The following is a 20,640-nucleotide window of genomic DNA, read 5'->3' as shown; positions in this document are numbered from 1 at the left end:
GGTTTGCCTTTAAATTCACCAGTGCGCTCATTGTGGGAAATGCTGTACATCGCTTTGCTGGCCCCAGAAAAACGCACGTTCTAGGCAACTGATGGGAGCCCTTGACGAGGGTTCAGTTTGTGAGTGTCTGGTCTTGAGTAGGAATCTGGGTTAGTTTGTGAATCTCTGATGCTGTAGACAGTGGGGTAAGCTGAATATTCATGATATCAGCTTGTTCGGTGGCTCCTTGGGAACAGAGTTGGCCAGGCTGACAGCCAAGTAAAGTGAATCTAGAACCATAAAGGAGAAGACCCTGGGGGGCAGGGGGGAAAGCAGCTTGCGATGGAGCTCTTGGGTCCAAGAGAGAGAGTAGGATGGCACCGGGGATTGTATTAAGTCTCCTTTGAAGCAGAGATGTTTCACTTGGGGATCTGGTTCCTCTAGGTGGAGGAGCTGAAACCATGGTCCCTGGGCCTCATCTGCCTGTGTTGCATCAAGGATTCTACTATTACGAGGATCTGCAGGGAGGCTCGTGGGCTGCCAGTGTGCTTGGCAGACTGGCAAGCCCACGATCCTTCTCATCACCAGCCCCCTCAGCCAAGGGCAGACCCTTTCTCAAATCCATCCTTTAGCTCCCAGCGCCCTATCAGTTCATGGAAGCCCTGAAACGGGCTTCAGTCCTGCTCTAAACTCAAGGATCAGTCTGTCTGTGCAGGAGCCAAGCTCTCTGCAGAGAGAACTATTCACTCATCTTAACCAGGAGCCTGTGGTCAATCTCATTTCTTGACCTGAGCATGAAAAGAGAAATAGATCTCCCCACAGACCTCTGGTTTATTTTTCATTTCTTAATTTTGTATGCCTTTACCTGAAGGATCTGAGAGGCTCGTTGCCTTTCTGAACTGTGACATTAGTATCTCTCTTTTGTGTCCAAATGGGAATTGAGCATTATTTTTATATAAATGAAATGTGCAGCCTCCACCGGCCTTCCAGGCCCCTAGAACGGGTTGCTCATCCACAAACTGTCATTCAGGATCCCACAGAAGGATAGAAGGGATTTCAGAAAAATGAGGATGTTTATCCAGCACAAGATTTTTTCATCACAAGAGCATTTTTTCATCACAAGAGCATTTTGAAGGCAAACAACCCATGAGTCTTCAACTCGGTGTAATGCACACCGTTTAGTTTCCGGAGGGTTAATTGGTCCAAGGCAGGCCACTCAGGCTGCTGCCCACGTCAGCAAATTGGAGGTCCCAGCGAGGTGAGCTGAATGGAAATGATGTGCAAGTAACTGGATGTAACTCCTGAAGGCCATGATGTAATTATTCCAGAGGCAGGAGGGCCAGCTGCTCACTGGCTTGGAAACTGACATAATGAACAGCCTTGTGACCTTAGAATACTCGTGTATTGGGGCCCCTTTTCAGGAGAAGAATCCTCTAGAGATTTTCTTCCCTAAAACATATCCCATTTCCATTCCTTTTGGGAGGCCCTGTCTTTCCTAGAAGATGCCGGCCAGTGTAGACTTGGCATCTACCCTCCAAACTGGCTTGTTGGCTCCCGGCTGGATTCTCTCCCACAGGCATCTCTTGGGTTTGGTGTTTTTAAGCTAGGGGAAGCAAATTCTAAAAGACTCTTCAAAGTGCTCAGGGTGACTGCAGAACATCAGCTTCTGCGAGGGCGTTGCACTAATAAATCCGGTGGGAACCTGATTATCATTTAGATTACTTGTTCAATAGGAAGAATGAAGCTTTGCAATCAGAGCTGTAGATAAGGACTCTGTGTGGAGGAAAATGAGCTCTGGCCTCATAAACAACCAATCATGCTGGTGTCTGGGGGATCCTTGCTGCCTCCTGCTGACACTGTCAGCTAGCTGCCTGGGTGCTGAGGCCACCTGTCCCCATCTGTGCATGCGTGTTTGCACATGTGTGACGTGAGGGTTGTAATAAACACCCGCGTGTGTTTATAGACATTGATGGGATGTCAGGACTTGGCTTTGACTCAACTGCTCCCCAAGAACAGCCTCAGAAGCACCAGACTCTCGGTAGCTCGTTGTTTGCTGACCTGAATCGGGCTCAGTGTGTCTGGCCTTTGCCACGCGAAGTTAGCAACAGGCCAGTAGTTTGGATACGATGATAAGCCAGACACAAGAGATTCAGGTTTAAAAAAAAAAAAAGAAGAAGAGTTTTCCAGGAAGACAGAAATAGGCAATTTACCTTAGTAATTTGCTTGGGGGGTGGAGAAAACCCCTGCTGTGTTTGAATGATAAAGCAGGAGGTAAATACAAGGGCGTTCTTTCCTCTGTATTAGTGAATTAGAACGCATATAGCTTCAAGGAAAATCCAGAAAAGACCCATAAGCTAGCTGAAAATTGTTCTCACCAGTCACTTTAATTTTATAAAGGTAGAATTTCCATTAAAAGGGAATTGATAGATGGGCTTTCACTGTATTTTTGAGCAAAGTGCGTGCAGGATGGTTTCCATCTCATGAAATGAGGTCCTGCTGTATGATTCCCTGAAGAGCTGTCTCTTGCTGCAGGCTGGTCCCCATGGTCCTGCTGTGTTTCCACCTGGGCCACCCTCCTACCAGCCCTCCTCCCACTGTTGGGACGCCTCTTTCTTTTTCAAGACTCAGCTCAGCTGTCTCCTGCTGTGAAGTCTCCCCAGCCCCACCCCTTCCTTGGTGGACTGCTCACCCCCCATGAGCCCTCTCCCTGTGTAGACATCAGTCCTGGCACCTGAAGGCCTCGTGTATCTGGCTCTCACTCTGGGCTGTGAGCCCTTTGTCTTATTGATCTTTGAGTCTGCCGAGCCCCAGATAGGTGAAAACGTAACAGTCAAATGAAGGGTTGCTCCAACACAAAGCCTGGTTTTCTTTCTTCCTCCCTCCCTCCCTCCCTCTCTTCCTTCCTCTCTCTCTCTCTCTCTTTTTCTTTCTCTTTTTAAAATTTATTTTATTCAAGTATAGTTAATTTACAATGTTGTGTTAATTTCTGCTGTACAGCAAAGTGAGATATATATATGTGTGTGTATATATATATATATATATATACACACACACACATACATACACATTCTTTTTCATATTCTTTTCCATTAAGGATTATCATAGGGTATTGAATATAGTTCCCTGTGCTCTACAGTAGGACCTTGTTGTTTATTCATTCTATATATAATAGTCTGCATCTGCTAACCCCAAACTCCCAATCCATCCCTCCCGCGTAAAGCCTGGTTTTCTCTTCCACCTTCATAACTGTCATGGCTCATGCTCGGTGAGTGTAGGTGAGTCCTGAGTCCTCCCACTTCCCAGCTGTGCTGAGCGCTGCTGTCATCTTTTGCTTACCTGGCTGCGATGGTCTGACCTATCACCCTGCTGCCACGTTTGAATCTCCTCCATCCAGTTGGCGCGTGTTCTGAACAGCTGCTGGAGTCGGCCTTTAAGAATTCAAATCAGATCCCCTGCTTAAAACCCCACGTGGTGACTCCCTCTTGTGAGAGCACTGGAATCACAACTAACTGAGGAACAATCATCGACAGGAAGACGCTGGAACTCACCAAAAAAGACACCCCACATCCAAAGACAAAGGAGAAGCCACAGAGAGACGGTAGGAGGGGCGCAATCACAATAAAATCAAATCCCATAACTGCTGGGTGGGTGACTCACAAACTGGAGAACACTTATACCACAGAAGTCCACCTACTAGAGTGAAGGTTCTGAACCCCCCGTCAGGCTTCCCAACCTGGGGGTCTGACAACGGGAGGAGGAATTCCTAGAGAATCAGACTTTGAAGGCTAGTGGGATTTGATTGCAGGACTTCAACAGGACTGGGGGAAACAGAGACTCCAATCTTGGAGGGCACACACAAAGTAGTGTGCGCATCGGGACCCAGGGGAAGGAGCAGTGACCCCATGGGAGACTGAACCAGACCTACCTGCTAGTGTTGGAGGGTCTCCTGCAGAGGCGGGGGGTGACTCACCGTGAGGACAGTAAACTGGCAGCAGAAGTTCTGGGAAGTGCTCCTTGGCATGAGACCTACAAGACTCCGCCATTAGCCCCACCAAAGAGCCCGGTAGGCTCCAGTGTTGGGTTGCCTCAGGCCAAACAACCAACAGGGAGGGAACCCAGCCCCTCCCATGAGCAGACAAGTAGATTAAAGTTTTACTGACCTCTGCCCACCACCAGTCCCTCCCATCAGGAAACTTGCACAAGCCTCTTAGATAGTCTTATCCACCAGAGGGCAGGCAGCAGAAGCAAGAAGAACTACAATTCTGCAGCCTGTGGAAGGAAAACCACATTCACAGAAACATAGGCAAGATGAAAAGGCAGAGGGCTATGTACCAGATGAAGGAACAAGTTAAACCCCAGACAAACAACTAAATGAAGTGGAGATAGGAAACCTTCTAGAAAGATTTCAGAATAATGATAGTGAAGATGATCCAGGACCTCAGAAAAAGAATGGAGGCAAAGATTGAGAAGATGCAAGAAATGTTTAACAAAGACCTAGAAGAATTAAAGAACAAACACCTAGAAGAATTAAACAGAGATGAACAATACAATAACTGAAATGTAAAATACACTAAAAGGAATCCATAGCAGTATAACTGAAGCAGAAGAACAGATAAGTGACCTGAAAGACAGAATGGTGGAATTCACTGCTATGGAACAGAATAAAGAAAAAAGAATGAAAAGAAATGAAGACAGCCTAAGAGACCTCTGGGGCAATATTAAATGCAACAACATTCACATTATAGGGGTCCCAGAAGGAGAAGAGAGAAAGAAAGGACCCGAGAAAATATTTGAAGAGATTATAGTCGAAAACTTCCCTAACATGGGAAAGGAAATAGCCACCCAAGTCCAGGAAGCACAGAGAGTCCCAGGCAGGATAAACCCAAGGAGAAACACGCCGAGACACATAGTAATCAAATTGACAAGAATTAAAGGCAAAGAAAAATTATTGAAAGCAACAAGGGAAAAATGACAAATAGCGTAGAAGAGAACTCCCATAAGGTTAACAGCTGAATTCTCAGCAGAAACTCTACAAGCCAGAAGGGAGTGGCGTGATATATTTAAAGTGATGAAAGGGCAGAACGTACAACCAAGATTACCCAGCAAGGATCTCATTCAGATTTGATGGAGAAATCAAAAGCTTTACAGACAAGCAAAAGCTAAGAGAATTCAGCACCACCAAACCAGCTCTACAACAAATGCTAAAGGAACTTCTCTAAGTGGGAAACACAAGAGAAGAAAAGGACCTACAAAAGCAAACCCAAAACAATTAAGAAAATGGTAATAGGAACATACATATCGATAATAACCTTAAACGTGAACGCATTAAATGCTCCAACCAAAAGACGCAGGCTTGCTGAATGGATACAAAAACAAGACCCATATATATGCCATCTACAAGAGACCCACTTCAGACCTAGGGACACATACAGACTGAAAGTTAGGGGATGGAAAAAGATATTCCATGAAAATGGAAATCAAAAGAAAGCTGGAGAAGATAAACAAAATTGATTAACCATTAGCCAGACTCATCAAGAAAAAGAGGGAGAGGACTCAAATGAATAAAATTAGAAATGAAAAAGGAGAAGTTACCACAGACACCACAGAAATACAAAGCATCCTAAGCGACTACTACAAGCAACTCTATGCCAATAAAATGGACAACGTGGAAGAAATGGACAAATTCTTAGAAAGGTATAACCTTCCAAGACTGAACCAGGGAGAAATAGAAAATATGAACAGACCAATCACAAGTAATGAAATTAATTGAAACTGTGGTAAAAAATCTTCCAACAAACAGAAGTTCAGGACCAGATGACTTCATAGGTGAATGCTATCAAACATTTAGAGAAGAGCTCACACCCATTCTTCTCAAACTCTTCCCAAAAATTGCAGAGGAAGGAAAACTCCCAGACTCGTTCTATGAGGCTGCTATCAGGCTGATACCAAAACCAGACAAACATAGTACAAAAAAAGAAAATTATAGACCAATATTACTGATGAATATAGATGCAAAAATCCTCAACAAAATACTAGCAAACAGAATCCAACAACACATTAAAAGGATCATACACCATGATAAAGTGGGATTTATCCCAGGGATGCAAGGATTCTTCAATATATGCAAATCAATCAATGTGATACACCATATTAACAAATTTTAGACTAAAAACCATATGATCATCTCAATAGATGCAGAAAAAGCTTATGACAAAATTCCACACCCATTTATGATAAAAAACCTCTCTGGAAAGTGGGCATAGAGGGGACCTACCTCAACATAATGAAGGCCATATACAACAACCCACAGCAAACATCATTCTCAATGGTGAAAACCTGAAACCATTTCCTCTAAGATCAGGAACAAGAAAAGGATGTCCACTCTCGCCACTGTTATTCAACACAGTTTTGGTAGTCCTAGCCACGGCAATCAGAGAAGAAAAAGAAATAAAAGGAATACAAATTGGAAAGGAAGAAGTAAAACTGTCCCTGTTTGCAGATGACATGATACTCTACATAGAGAATCCTAAAGATGCCACCAGAAAACTACTAGAGCTAATCAATGAATTTGGTAAAGTTGCAGGATACAAAATTAATGCACAGAAATCTCTTGCATTTCTATACACTAATGATGAAAAATCAGAAAGAGAAATTAAGGAAACACTCCCATTTACCATTGCAAAAAAGAGAATAAAATACCTAGGAATAAACCTACCTAAGGAGTAAAAAGACCTGTATGCAGAAAACTATAAGACACAGATGAAAGAAATTAAAGATGATACAAACAGATGGAGAGATATACCATGTTCTTCAATTGCAAGAATCCACATTTTAAAAATGACTCCCCAAAGCAATCTACAGATTCAATGCAATCCCTATCAAACTACCACTGGCATTTTTCACAGAACTAGAACAAAAAATTTCACAATTTGCATGGAAACATAAAAGGCCCCAAATAGCCAAAGCAGTCTTGAAAAAGAAAAATGGAGTTGTAGGAATCAGGCTCCCTGACTTCAGACTATACTGCAAAGATACAGTAATCAAAACAGTATGGTACTGGCACAAAAAAAGAAATATGGATCAGTGGAACAGCCTAGAAATCCCAGAGCTAAACCCATGCACATATGGTAACCTTATTTTTGATAAAGGAACAAGAATATACAGTGGAGAAAAGACAGCCTCTTAAATAAGTGGTGCTGGGAAAACTGGACAGCTACATGTAAAAGAATGAAATTAGAACGCTCCCTAACACCATACACAAAAATAAACTCAAAATGGATTAAAGACCTAAATGTAAGGCCAGACACTATAAAACTCTTAGATGAAAACATAGGCAGAACACTCTATCACATAAATCACAGCAAAATCCTTTTTGACCCACCTCCTAGAGAAATGGAAATAAAAACAAAAATAAACAAATGGGACCTAATGAAACTTCAAAGCTTTTGCACAGCAAAGGAAACCATAAACAAGATGAAAAGACAATCCTCAGAATGGGAGAAAATATTTGCAAATGAAGCAACTGACAAAGGATTAATCTCCAAAATATAGAAGCAGCTCATGCAGCTCAATATCAAAAAAACAAGCAACCCAATCCAAAAATGGTCAGAAGGCCTAAATAGACATTTCTCCAAAGAAGACATACAGATTGCCAACAAACACATGAAAGCGTGCCCAACATCACTAATCATTAGAGAAATGGAAGTCAATACTACAATGAGGGTATCACCTCACACCAGTTAGAATGGGCATCATCAGAAAATTTTCAAACACCAAATGCTGGAAAGGGTGTGGACACAAGGGAGCCCTCTTGCACTGTTGGTGGGAATGTAAATTGATACAGCCACTATGGAGAACAGTATGAAGGTTCTGTAAAAAAAAACTAAAAATAGAGCTACCATACAACCCAGCAATCCCACTACTGGGCATATACCCAGAGAAAACCATAATTCAAAGAGACACATGCACCCCAATGTTCATTGCAGCACTATTTACAATAGCCAGGTCATGGAATCAACCTAAATGCCCATTGACAGACAAATGGATAAAGAAGATGTGGTACATATATACAATGGAATATTACTCAGCCATAAAAAGGAACGAAATTGGGTCACTTGTAGAGACGTGGATGGATCTAGAGACTGTCATACAGAGTGAAGTAAGTCAGAAAGAGAAAAATATCGTATACTAACACATATATGTGGAACCTAGAAAAATGGTACAGGTGAACCAGTTTGCAGGGCAGAATTAGAGACACAGATGTAGAGAACAAACGTTTGGACACCAAGGGGGGAAAGTGGCAGTGGGGGGGGTGGTGGTGGCATGAATTGGGAGATTGGGATTGACATGTATACACTAATATTTATAAAATAGATAACTAATAAGAACGTGCTTATAAAAATAAATAAAATAAAATTCCAAAAAAAAAAAAAACCCACCTGGCTCTCCATCTCTTACTCTGGAGGAAAACTCAACAGACTTGCAAATCTCTTTAGCAGGCTTGCAAAACCCAGCACTGATGCTTCCTGTCGCCTGCTGTTACAGAATGCAAGTTCGTGTGCCTGACCCAGTTAGGCCAAACAATACCGAAACATAGGGGTTTAATGCAGAGAAAGGTTTATTGCAGGGTCATTCAAGCAGACGGTGGCTCATGCCCCCAAAAAGCCCAGACTCCCCAAAGGGTTTCAGCAAAGCCTTTTTAAAGGCAACCTGAGGGAGGGGCGTGGTTGGTTGTTGCAGATTTCCTGGTGTTGGAATCCTTTGTTCTTGCAGCTGTCGGTGTAGGTCAGGTCACGATGTTCCTGTAAACCTCCAACAAGACAAATGTTAGTCTCTGTTCTGCAACTTTTCATCTCTATATGAACAGAAAAGTATTATACCCTTATTAAAGGTCAGAGCCTTGAGAATGGGTTTTCCTGTCTATTTCAGGCTATAGGCAACATTCTTAACTCAGAGCAAAAGCAATGGAATACAAAGGTTCAAGTAAAAGAAACATTGCTGATATGGAGTCAGATTCGTTCTTCCCTATCACACGGCGCCCACTAGAATCATCGGAGATTCTGGTTCAGGTTCCAGTGCCCACGTGTGGGAATCGTGGTTAGACTCTGCAGGCGGTGGTAAGGTGTATAACCTGGGTGGAGAACCACAGTGTCTTTGCTTTTACTTCTACTCCCGGCCTGCCTTCTCATGCCCTCGTGCCCCCTCCCTCACACTGTATGTACTGTGTCCCCGATCCTTCCTCACTCTTCCCTCTACTGGCCCCCATGGCCGGCTCCTGTGGTCATTTGGGTCATGGTTTAAATAACTCTTCCCTGAGGATACTTCCTGACCACCCCGTTCCTCCTTGACCATGTGGCCATGATTCTTTTTCATCACAGCACCTACCTGATACTTTGTAGCTGGTTTGTTAATTATCTGACTCCTTCTTCAATAATGAAGTCTCATGGTGGCAGGATCTTATCATTTTTATTTTCTTCTGAGCATTCCCTGGAGGCATAATAGTTGCTCATTAAATATAGGAGGCAGGAAGAAGGAAGAAGAGAAAGGGATTTTGGATTGGTCTCCTGGGAAATGGACCAACACGTGTCAGGGCGACCAAAAGATGAAATCTGCAACCACGGGTTGGTGGCCGTGTTCTGAGGTTGAGGGCATGTGTGGACAGGACTGGACTCCTCTGGACTGAAATCCAGCTCTGCCACTCACTCATTCACTGCATAAACCTGAACAGGAAACCCTTGGCCCTTTGAACTTTGATTTTCCAACCCTAAAATACAAAAGAAATATGAGTATGTCACAGGGTTGGTGTGAAGATCTATAGCGATCCAATAAACACTAGCTGTTTATTATAAGTAGTAATGCTGACCCTCAGGTGTCACCCTGCCCCCTCCCCTCTTCCTGCCGCTTTCCCTCTCAAAGTGCCAAATAGGGTTCTTTTTACTCTAGCGAGGCTGGGAGCCATTAGCGACACACTTGATTATTTCAAACAACTTCCCCCAGGAAGGTAGAGCCTCGCTTTCTTCCTCTCTTCCATCCCATCCAGAAAGCATCCCCACTATCCGTCACGTGGGCCTGGTGCTGTTGTGAAAACTCAGAATCAACAGCAGCCAGCGAGGTGCGGGGTGGAGCCCGCCAGCTGGGGTGGGCCGTCTTGGATACAGACATGCTTGTTTTGCACCTAACATGGGCTGCTGGGCCCAGAATTTAAACTTGTGCTGAGGCACAGCGGGCGGAGAAGAGTTCAGAAAACAAAACAGTGGAGGTGCCAGATAGCTCACGTTTGCTTTTGTTTCCTCTTGGAAGTAAGACCAGAGCTTCATTGTGGTATCAGGTGCTCAAAGGAAACAAACCGAACCAAAACAAAAACAGAACTAACTTCTGAGGGGAGACCACATACGATTGAACTGAGATTATAGAAATATTGTAAATGCACTTTGTAACATTTCTATTCCCTTGGGGTACCGTGCATCTGTTCACGTCACCCTTTCCCTAATCCTGAGTGGCTCCTGAGGAATGCTGGTGCAGACCCAGGGCGAAGTCTCTGTCGGAGGCTCCTCCCTGCCTCAGTGGGGGTCTTCAGGCGGACGTGTATTTGCTTGTCCAAGATGCTGACTGCCTTAAGGTGACAGCCCATTTCTTTGGAATGCTGCTGGGATTTTCCTGAGGTCCTGGGCTCTGGCCGGGCCCTGTCTGGAGGGTGAGCAGAGGGCGGGCGCTGGGAGGCGTCTCTGCAGATCAGTCTTCATGGAGACATTGACTCTCCTGGTTCACACGGCCCAGTGCCCTTCCAAACACTGGGGACGTTTTCCCTTCTCTGGGAAAACTCTTCTGATTTCTTTCTCTTTTCTTCTATTTTTCCTTTGAATCTTGTCTCTGAAGTTGAATAATGGTGCCATCTTTTTCTTTTATGTTTATAACCAGACAGAATACAAGTTCAGCCACTGTGTTGTTTCCATATTGTAAATCGGTAGCTATGTTACAGTTCCCCAGAGGGGAAGAGATGTCTTCGTATCCACACCTCTATCCCACCTTCTTGTATATTCCTGGAAAATTTGGTATATTCTCAAGCCTGAGAAATCTTCGGTGGCTCCACTGGAGTGTTGAGCGAGGGGGGACAGGCCCAGGTGGAGGAGACTGATAGAAACATGGTGGAGTCTTGGCTGGGGGTCACAGGGAGCCCACTCTGCAACTCCATGATTGAAGGACATCGAGTCACCTGTCTGCTTGTGCTGAATGAAGGCAGTGGAGCTGGTTACCGTCCAGGGGTTCCAGACAGTATGTGTGGTGGCTGTTCAGATGTATCCCCATGCAACAAGCACCCCCATGAAACATTTCTGTGTGCCAGCCTCTTGTCTAACCCATAGCGCTGAGAGTCTCATGGGGATTTCAGAGTTATCGCAAAAAGGTATACACAGTTTTTGAAAAAACACAGACCACTTTTAAGTGTGCCATCTGTAAACATCCTTGTGATGAGCAATATGTACTTTCATTAAAAAAAATTCCAGACTCAAAGTCATCTTTAGCCACCGTGTACTTTCTTAAAGGACACTAGACAGACATTACTCTTATGTTGTTGTCCATTACATTTTCTGACCTTGGAAAGGGCTAATCCCTCCATTAGAAAGGATGCAGAGGCCGAGCATCCCTGATGGAGACTACAATTGTGAGCGAAAGCTCCAGCTCTGAAAGTGTTCTAGCAATTGTGGGAGATTTCCTTGTCCTCAGAGGCACCAAAAACCTAGTGTGGAGATTTTTTGTGGATGGGATGACCTCACACCCAGGGCCCTGCACCCAGAGCGACACTGAAACACATTTTCATGCCACAGTGGCACTACCCCAGTTAACTATGACTCTTTATTGCTAAATGCCGCAGGCAAAGGAGTCACTGACCATAAAGTCTATTAGATGTTAACCTTGAATTTCATGCCCATGTTTAACTGTTTGTTGATTTCAATACAACTGTGCATGGTGTGTGTGTCTACTGAGTCCTGCGTGTTTGTAACAGACTGGGCTTAGATTAAGGATGGATAACAGGGAGTGAACTAAGCCCACCATGATGTTTCTCTAGAAATGTGCAACATCTGTACCTTCTGAAATTAATCCTCTTTCCACTTTTTTTTTTTTCCAGATAACTTGTTCAAACCGAAAGAAAGGTACATTTCAGAGAAGGAGATGCACATGCGATCTAAAAGGTACTTGATTATATTGTGTGCGGTCAAAAAAAGTGGGGGAGGAGGGCGGAGGGATGGCTTGATGGATCCAGGCACTGTCCAGCTGGGCCACTATTTCTAGGTCCACGTTTAAGTTCTGAGGTCTTCTTGGCCGTGGATTTGAAAAGCTGTGGCTGAAAGAAGTGAAGTTGTTGAATCGCGCCTCTGAATGCTAATGTCGTTCTTGGAAAAACCTTAGGAACGTGGTGGGTCTTGGATTCTGAGCCAGTCCTGTAATTGGTCTCTAAGAGATCCCCAGACTCATAACAGGAATGTTTCTGCACTTTCCCATCGTTGCTCTGGGCAGGTGCTGTTTGTCACTGTGCACCTTCGCAGGTAATTTTATGAGGAGGAGAGAAGCTAGGTCTCCTGAGGGCCTTGACAGTGGCAGAGCCTGGAGAAAAGCATCCAGGCTTGGAGGCCGATGGTACATGGGGCCAGCGAAGCCACAGAGGGCCGCAAGCCAGCCTCTTTGGCACCGCATCGCCGGCGGGCTTGGCGGCCCTGCTGCCCGCAAACTCTCCCTGTCCTGCTTGGCTGGTTGCTATTCTAGACGCCCACTCGTTCTCACCAACACACAAAGGCTGCCATTCTTTCTGAGACCTGGCCTCCCAACCCAAATGTAATAACTTGACAGAGTTTGCCAAGTTCATCCAAGTAAAATGCCATTAGTTTATAATAAAGTATCTAGCACTGGGAGGACCTATAACAATTTAACCAAATTGATAGTACAACTTAGAGAAGCCATTAAAATAGGAAGAATACATTTCTCCCCACTCCAGGCGTAAAATCTCTGCTTTCCCATGATTATATTGTTTCCATGACAATTAGCCAACTTTGATTATCTGTAGGGAACCTCTTTGTAAATAAAAAAGTAAAAGTGAGGAGAAAGGGGACCATCCCATTAATGACCCAATGCGCAGCTTTCTAACTGGGGTTTTTAAAGGGCCACTGGGTTTCAAGACCTGCCGTTTCGGAAGTGCAAAGTTGTGTATACCTCGTGCCAAAAGTATTCCTTTTTCAATTTGGTGGAAAATTCAGCCACATCTTCCCCTCCTGGTCCCTAAGTCCAGAGCTGCTATTATGGAGACTTGAAATTAAAATGTAGATCTCAAAGCAGCATTCGTGGACAGAGTATCACCATATCATTCTACTGAGAGGAAACTGAGGCTCTGAGAGGACCGATGAGCAGAGTAATGCTGTTCCCCACATCATGGCTTCCCTGGCTGGAAGCCAGGTCTCCTCAGATGCGGTCGGTAACAGGACTTCCACTCTGCTCTGTGGGCTGTGCCCTGGGTGGGCTCAGTCCCCGGTTCTCAGACCTCACGCACCCACAGAATCACACTGGAGCTTCCTTTTCTTTTGTATTCTTTGTTATCAGTTATATTATTAAATTACATTTTCATTTAAAAAAATTCAAACAGAGGAGAGAGAGCTGAGGTCCCCTCATGACTTACTGGCCCCCCTCCTGCCCCACCTCCCAGCCTTGTACTTTCTCCAGAGACACCACAGTTATCAGCATCCTGTATATCATTTCAGGCCTTTCTCTCTGCCTGAAAATAGACGTTTATTTGTACGTCTATTTAGACGTACAAATTAGATAACTATTTAGTATCTAATTAGATAACTATTATTAGTTATCTAATCCTTAACCATAAATGGGATCATGCTATATACAATATTATCTTTCTGTAGCTTGCTTCTTTTACTTTGTGTCTGTGGGGTCTTTTTCTATGTCAGAAGACATGGATGATTTTCCTCATTGATGCAGAGTGGTCCATTGTACAAATGTGCCATAATTTATTGAGGATGTTAAGAAAATACTGCAGCAGAAGCTCCAGGGCTGAGGCCTAGGAAGTTTTATCCTAAACTCCCCACAAGATCAGATGGTCAAGCTCGGGAAGATGCGTGTCTAGAAGGATTTCCACTGTGGAGCTTTGGGACATGTCAGATTTCCTACTGACCCTGACAGACTTCTCCTGGTCCCCTCTAGAACTGCTCTTCGATTTGGCAGTCGTGTGTTCATTTAGATCATGTCGATGCCCTCAGTGTGCCAGGCACTGTGCCATGTGCCAGCAATTCCCAGGTCACTCTACACTACATGATTGGGGAACAGTGTTGCATGAAGTCAGACAGACCGAGGCCGGACTCCCAGCCCCTCATTCACCAGCCGAGGGATGCCACTGGCCTCCTGACCTCGCTGGGGATGGGTTCCTCACTCCCATAACAGCAGGACACTGGACGGTGTCTCTTCCAACTGTCGTGAGGGCTACCCGGGAAAATTCATGTCAGGTGATTGGCCTAGTAAGGAACCCTCTTGCGCTGTTGGTGGGAATGTAAATTGGTGCAGCCGCTATGGAGAACAGTATGGAGGCTCCTTAAAAAACTAAAAACAGAACTACCATATGATCCAACAATCCCACTTCTGAGCATATATTGAGAGAAAACCATAATTCGAAAAGACACACGCACCCCAATGTTCATTGCAGCACTATTTACAATAGCCAGGATATGGAAGCAGCCTCAGTGTCCATTGACAGACGAATGGATAAAGAAGACGTGGTCTACATATGCAATGGAATATTACTCGGCCCTAAAAAAGAATGAAATAATGCCATTTGCAGCAACATGGATGGACCTAGAGATGATCATACTAAGTGAAGTAGGTCAGACAGAGAAAGACAGATATCATATGATATCAATTATATGTGGAATCTAAAAAAGTAATGATACAAATGAACTTATTTGCAAAACAGAAAGACCCACAGACATAGAAATCAAACTTATGGTTACCAAAGGGGGAGGGGCGGGAAGGGTAAATTAGGAGTTTGGGATTAACACATACACACTACTATATATAAAATAGATAACCAACAAGGACCTACTGTATAGCACAGGGAACTAGAATCAATACTTTGTAATTATCTATAAAGGAAAAGAATCTGAAAAATAATATATATGTATATGTATAACTGAATCACTGCTGTACACCTGAAACTAACATAACATTGTAAATCAGCTATATTTCAATAAAAAATAAATAGATAAAAATTTTTAAAAGGTAAATTCATAAAAAGATAGCCTAGTGCCCTATAACCAAGACAATGTCACCTGCTAATATTGTCATCATCAATACTTGTATAGTTTGTAATTATTATTTTAAGAGGGCAACATGTTAAATTTTGTCTGGCTTTCAAACACGAGAGAAAATAAAACAAGAGGTGTTAATCCAAGTGCCACGTGTACAGCACCCCAAAAGCTCAGGCTACAGTGTCTCCTCTGTGTCTGTGGATTCCAGCAGAAATCTTGTTTGGCATCAGTACATAAACAATTTCTGTAGGGAAGTAAGAAGAAAGGGCCCAGAAGAAGGGTCCCTCAGGCCCTGCTTGTGTCTTGGAAGCTGCTAATTTTACACCAGGACAAGAACATAATATCAATACATATGCCTGAGAGGTATTTGGAAACAGCTTCATTAGGAATGCAGTAGATAAAGAGGCAGACACACACATATTTTATGTGTGTGTCATTCCAGTACAATTCCTGCTACTTCCATTGATTCGCTGCTCCTTTTCTAAGTCATAGGGAGACAAAAATAGAGTGGCGAAAAGGTATTAGGTATTTGGTAAAAGGTAAGTTTACACTCAGAGTGGCAAAGCATAGGTCTAGAATCTCTCATTTTACAAGCAAGTGGTTAATTATCGTAGAAGATGGAGAGACAAGAAAAGTAACTTCTTGATTAAACACCCGGCCTCTCCAGCTTTGCCCTGGGTGGGGCTCCGTCTGCTGCGTGGCCCCTGCCTGGGCAGTCCCATCTGGAGATGCTCAGGGGAGCCCCGGGTCTTGGGGTCTCACAGATGCGAGGTGGCCCATATGCAGCTGATCATCCCTTTGAAATGGAAGAGCCTGCTGACAAGAGAGGACACAGATCCACAGCAGACACACGCTATCTCGCTACCATTCAGAATGTTTTCTGAATCTGTTTCAGAATCTATAATAACTTGCCGGAAGTTAGAAAGAAAAAAGAAGAACAAAAGAAAAGGGTGATCTTACAGAGTAACAGACTCCGGGCCGAAGTCTTCAAAAAGGTAATGGCCCGGCCGCCAGCAGGTGTGACGTGTGTGTGGTGCCCAGATGCTGACTCTGAACTTGACTTCTTTGTCTCTAATTCCCTAGCAATTACTGGACCAGCTCCTTCAAAGGAATGCAGTCTAACCACAGGCTGCCCTGCTGACCCTCTACCTGGACCTGGGATGACTTCAAACGCTGGATAAGCCATTAAACTTAGCATTATCTTCATGACGTGAAATACTTATTTTACTTTTGATTTTTTTTTTTCATAAAGGAAAGCATAGCTTCCTGAATTGCTGACCCAAACCAAGCAGAAACAAAAACCCTTGAGGAAATGGATCATCAGACCGCAGTGGGGTAATCAACTCAACTGAACCCACTCGATACGGTCCCTTCATTTGTTTTTTTACTTCTGAATTTTATCTTTTGCTTCTGGTTTTTCCCCCTACCATTTCCACTCAGGCAGAAAGGTCTTGTATGCTCAAGTGGGCTTAGATCCCTGGGAGCTGGGTTTTTTTTTTTTTCATCAAATTTCTAGGACCTAAAATACATCACTTTCAAAATACCAATCTCAACTTCTGCCAGTTCTGCAAACCCCAAATTTGGGGATATCACACAGTGTGTTTGCAACCTCTCTGGGTGTGTGTGCCATGAAATACTGAAGGCAAACTTTGGAACTAGGCGGGCGCTCTGCAGGGGCTGGGGACGAGTGACCTGTTTCTTGGTGACCTGGGGTGATCAAAGCGGCCCTCACTACTCCCACCCTACTCCCAGGACCTGCCTTTGTTTAGCAAAAGAGCCTATTTCCATGGAAGCCATGAGGGCAGAATTGGCTGAAAAAAGTTGTAGGTAACTTCAGTGTTTTCTGTAAACCCTCCAGCCCCCAAAAAGAGCTGTGTTGCTGAAAATGGCTTGATGGCTCCAACTCTAACGTTTGTTCCTCCAAACAATTACAATGTCCATTATTTATAAATGTGTGTTTGGGGAGTGAAGAGCAATAGCTTTATCAAAAATGGAAATAAATGCAATTATTACAAAAATTAAAGTATTGCTCTTTTCCGTGTTCTGTGTTATGAACAAAGCAGCCAGTACAGATGGTGCTCAGAGAGAAATGTCACCAAGGTCCAGTGGGGACCTCTGACCTGCGCCTGTGCCACCACCTTCTGACCATCACAGCCCCCAGGTCAGGGCCCTTGTTCTTCCCGATGCCTGGGGAGAAGGTTTTCCCCAGAGAGCTGGTATGAGAGGTGTCGGGATGTTGTTGAGAGCAAGGTTAGGATTCTGAAGTCCCCACATCTCACTAGGAATCTCCCCGGCGATGAGAAGGCGGCTTAGGGGATTAGGCAGGAGCCCTGGTGACACTTCTGTCCCTTTCCCTCCTCCCACGGCTGCATGCACCATCCCCTCTTCCTGGAATGCCTTTCCTCTGCGTATCTGCTGGAAAACTATTTGAAAGCTCAGCCTGAGTTCTCTCCTGTCACGTCTCCTCTGCCCTGCCCTCGGTATGGATGGGCACTTCACTCTGGGTGCACGTGGCATCAGAACCTGTGCCGTGTTGCCCAGCAAGATGGTCTGACCATATGCCACCATGAGTGGAGACTCTGGATTCACGTCTTGGCTGCACTGCGCCCTGGTCTGTGGCTGTAGGCAAGTGTATCAGTCTGGACCCCCTCAGGAGAGAGGAACCTCGCAGCGACGTGAACAGGGAAGTTTAATGTACGTGGTTATAAACCATAAGAGAGGATTGGAGTGATGCGGGATTGGCTACCGAGCAGTAAAGAGAACTCAAAAGAATACAGGTGGGAATAGCAGTTAAAGGAGCAGTGCTGCCCTGAGGACAAGTACTCCCCAGGCTCCTGGGCGAAGATCTAGATATTGTTGGAAACTGTCTCCTTGGAGGCACTCTGCTACACCACCTGAGGGAGGTGCTGGGGTAGGCAGCTGGCCACCGAGTGCCGCCAGTAGCTTGACCTGCAGGAACCGGGTGGGTGGATGGGGGGGTGCACGTTTGCAGGGACCTTGAGCCACTGTCCCTGGTGTGGGAACCATGCCCTTCTCCTCCTGCAGTGTCTCCCCCGCTCCCTCTACTGGCAAAGCATGGCAGTGTGCCAGCAGGTAGAGGGGAAACATTGCAAGGGCCTGGATCCATTTTAACAGAGAAGGCAAAAAGGCTGCCTTTGGAGGTGTGTGATGATAAACTGACTGGTGTGGCCAGTTATTTAACCTTGCCTCAGTTTGCTTATCTATCAAATGGAGATAAGTTTGTTATAGGAATGGAATAAGCCAGTGTGAGCTGAGTGCTTAGAAGGGTACCTGGCCCAAAGCAAATAGCCTGAGTGTGTCCTGTCATAGGTACATTGATGTGGAAGTAGAGTGTCCTGATAAACCCTGAGCACAGAGCCAGCAGTTGTTCATTCTCATAACCCCTTAGCTTGGCACTGAGAAGATGCACCAAAAAGACGGTTGAATTTGTAGATGTTGCTACAGCAAAAATCAGTCGTACAAACTGGATGCTTTGCAAAGTGTTGTCTCTCAAGCTCTTCTCACTCTTAGAAACAATTTCAACAGCATGGTTAGGCTTGCCCTTAAGCTTAATTCGGCTTTTGTGAAATTACTAGGCCTCTTCCGGATTTGTTTTTTCACCGAATCTGATATTAGTTTAGGGCAGTCTTTCTTGGGTAGCTGTCCTGCCACACCTTTTTCTTATTTTTCTTTAATATCTTCAGAGAGTTTCCAAAGCTTTCCCTAACCAATAATTTAAATTCAGGGCCCATCACTTCTAGACAGTTCGGTGACACTTTCTAAAAAGTGGATTTATGTGAGCTAACATCTAAATATCTCAGAATGCCTTGATGGAGCCAGCTTTCAACAGTGTCCACGAAGGGCTTCCCCCCTCTTTGCAAACCTGATGCCAAGTGTTTAAATCAAAAGAATAAGTCAAAGCTCACCTGAGATTAAATGCCACTGAACAATGTATTTCTTAGGACAGTCTTAGCTAAGGTGCCTGAAGTAAGTAGTGGGTAGGAATATACGCTCTCTGGCTTGAGCCGGGCTTCCCTCTGGACAGCCAGCTCAGGACAAGGCTGCAAATTAAAGTTTTGGTTTCCGCTCGACTGATTTCTTCTCTATTATCGTAGTTGTTGTTTTTTCTGTTTTTGAATGCTGATGACTGAATTTCAGGTATCCAGCATTTCTTTTCTGTTATAATGAGGTTGTAACAGAAATACAATAATGTTATAATAAATATGGAAGTAAAGGTTTGAATCATAATAGCTGTCCCTATAGTTCTGTCAGGAATTGGTCACCCACGTGCTGGATTCTCTTATTAAAATCAGCCTTCGGGAAAGAGTAGGGTTTTGAAATTCTAAGTAGAATTTATCATTGTAACTTCAATAATCAAAAATCAAATTCTGTCCTAGAGCTGATTTCTTTTTTTTTTTTTTTTTTTTTTTTGCGGTACGCGGGCCTCTCACTGTTGTGGCCTCTCCCGTTGCGGAGCACAGGCTCCGGACGCGCAGGCTCAGCGGCCATGGCTCATGGGCCCAGCCGCTCCGCGGCATGTGGGATCCTCCCAGACCGGGGCACGAACCCGTGTCCCCTGCATCGGCAGGCGGACTCTCAACCGCTGCGCCACCAGGGAAGCCCATAGAGCTGATTTCTTTACCACTAAGTTTGTTTGGGTTCTGGCATGGAGCAATCCTTCAATGATAATGCAAGTAGCAGGAGTTAAAGTTTTGTAGCTGGAACTTGTGAGCTGGGACCAGGCAACATTTGGAATCATTTGAGATGGACAGACCAGACGGTCCCAGCACCAGCCTGCCTTCCCGTGGTCTCCATGACTTCACGTCGAAGGAGAAATGCCTATTTTGGTGATTTGTCCTCTCTGCCAGCTGGTAATGGAATAATGGGAAAACAATTGTCTGGGTTTTTTTTAGCCAGCGTCTATTGCCAATCCAACTTCCTGGAAGCTGTGTGCTCCCTGGGTGAGTCAGCAAATGCTTGCTCAGATGAAACAAGGCTCATTGAAAGAACTATTTGCGAAACAACCAATTGTTGAAGAACGTTTGAAAATCCTATTCCCTCAGAAGTCCTCCCACGTCAGCACTTGTCGGTATAAAAGTTGCAGGCCATGGACCTGGTCTCCAACCATATCAAGTGGCCAACGGTCTGAGCATGAGGCAGATCAGATGCAGAACAAGAGGAAGGGGATGTGCGGCCACCTCGCCCCACTGGAGTGTCTCTGACAGCAGGGACAGGCGGGTTCTGGGTTAAGGAAGTAAGAACGTGATGGCAAAAACAGAAAGGATTCACTGTGGGTTTGTGTGAGAGTGTGGGCACGTGTATTAAAAGCAAAGGAAATGATCTGTGAAGTGATTAAAATGAGTCT

At 44.6% G+C, this 20,640-nt stretch overlaps 1 protein-coding gene across 2 annotated transcripts in view; it reads left to right on the top strand.

Annotated features, from left to right (window-relative positions):
- Positions 1–17,085, top strand: part of C16H10orf90 (chromosome 16 C10orf90 homolog) — a 230,286-nt gene extending 213,201 nt beyond the window's left edge. For both annotated transcript variants that reach the window (XM_089898351.1, XM_089898352.1), the window contains exons 8-10: positions 12,104–12,167; positions 16,171–16,270; positions 16,359–17,085. In XM_089898351.1, coding sequence (XP_089754477.1) covers positions 12,104–12,167; positions 16,171–16,270; positions 16,359–16,397 — 203 coding nt within the window. In that variant the 3' untranslated portion in view covers positions 16,398–17,085. The remainder of the gene's footprint in view (positions 1–12,103; positions 12,168–16,170; positions 16,271–16,358) is intronic.
- Positions 17,086–20,640: the final 3,555 nt, after the last annotated feature.

This window comes from Delphinapterus leucas, chromosome 16, assembly GCF_059928025.1.
Source record: "Delphinapterus leucas isolate spDelLeu-1000000601 "Yukka" chromosome 16, BTC_Dleu_Yukka2, whole genome shotgun sequence".
NCBI classification, from domain to species: Eukaryota; Metazoa; Chordata; class Mammalia; order Artiodactyla; family Monodontidae; genus Delphinapterus; species Delphinapterus leucas.
Note: the sequence above shows the minus strand (reverse complement) of the source record. Positions and strands in the feature narration are given on the sequence as shown.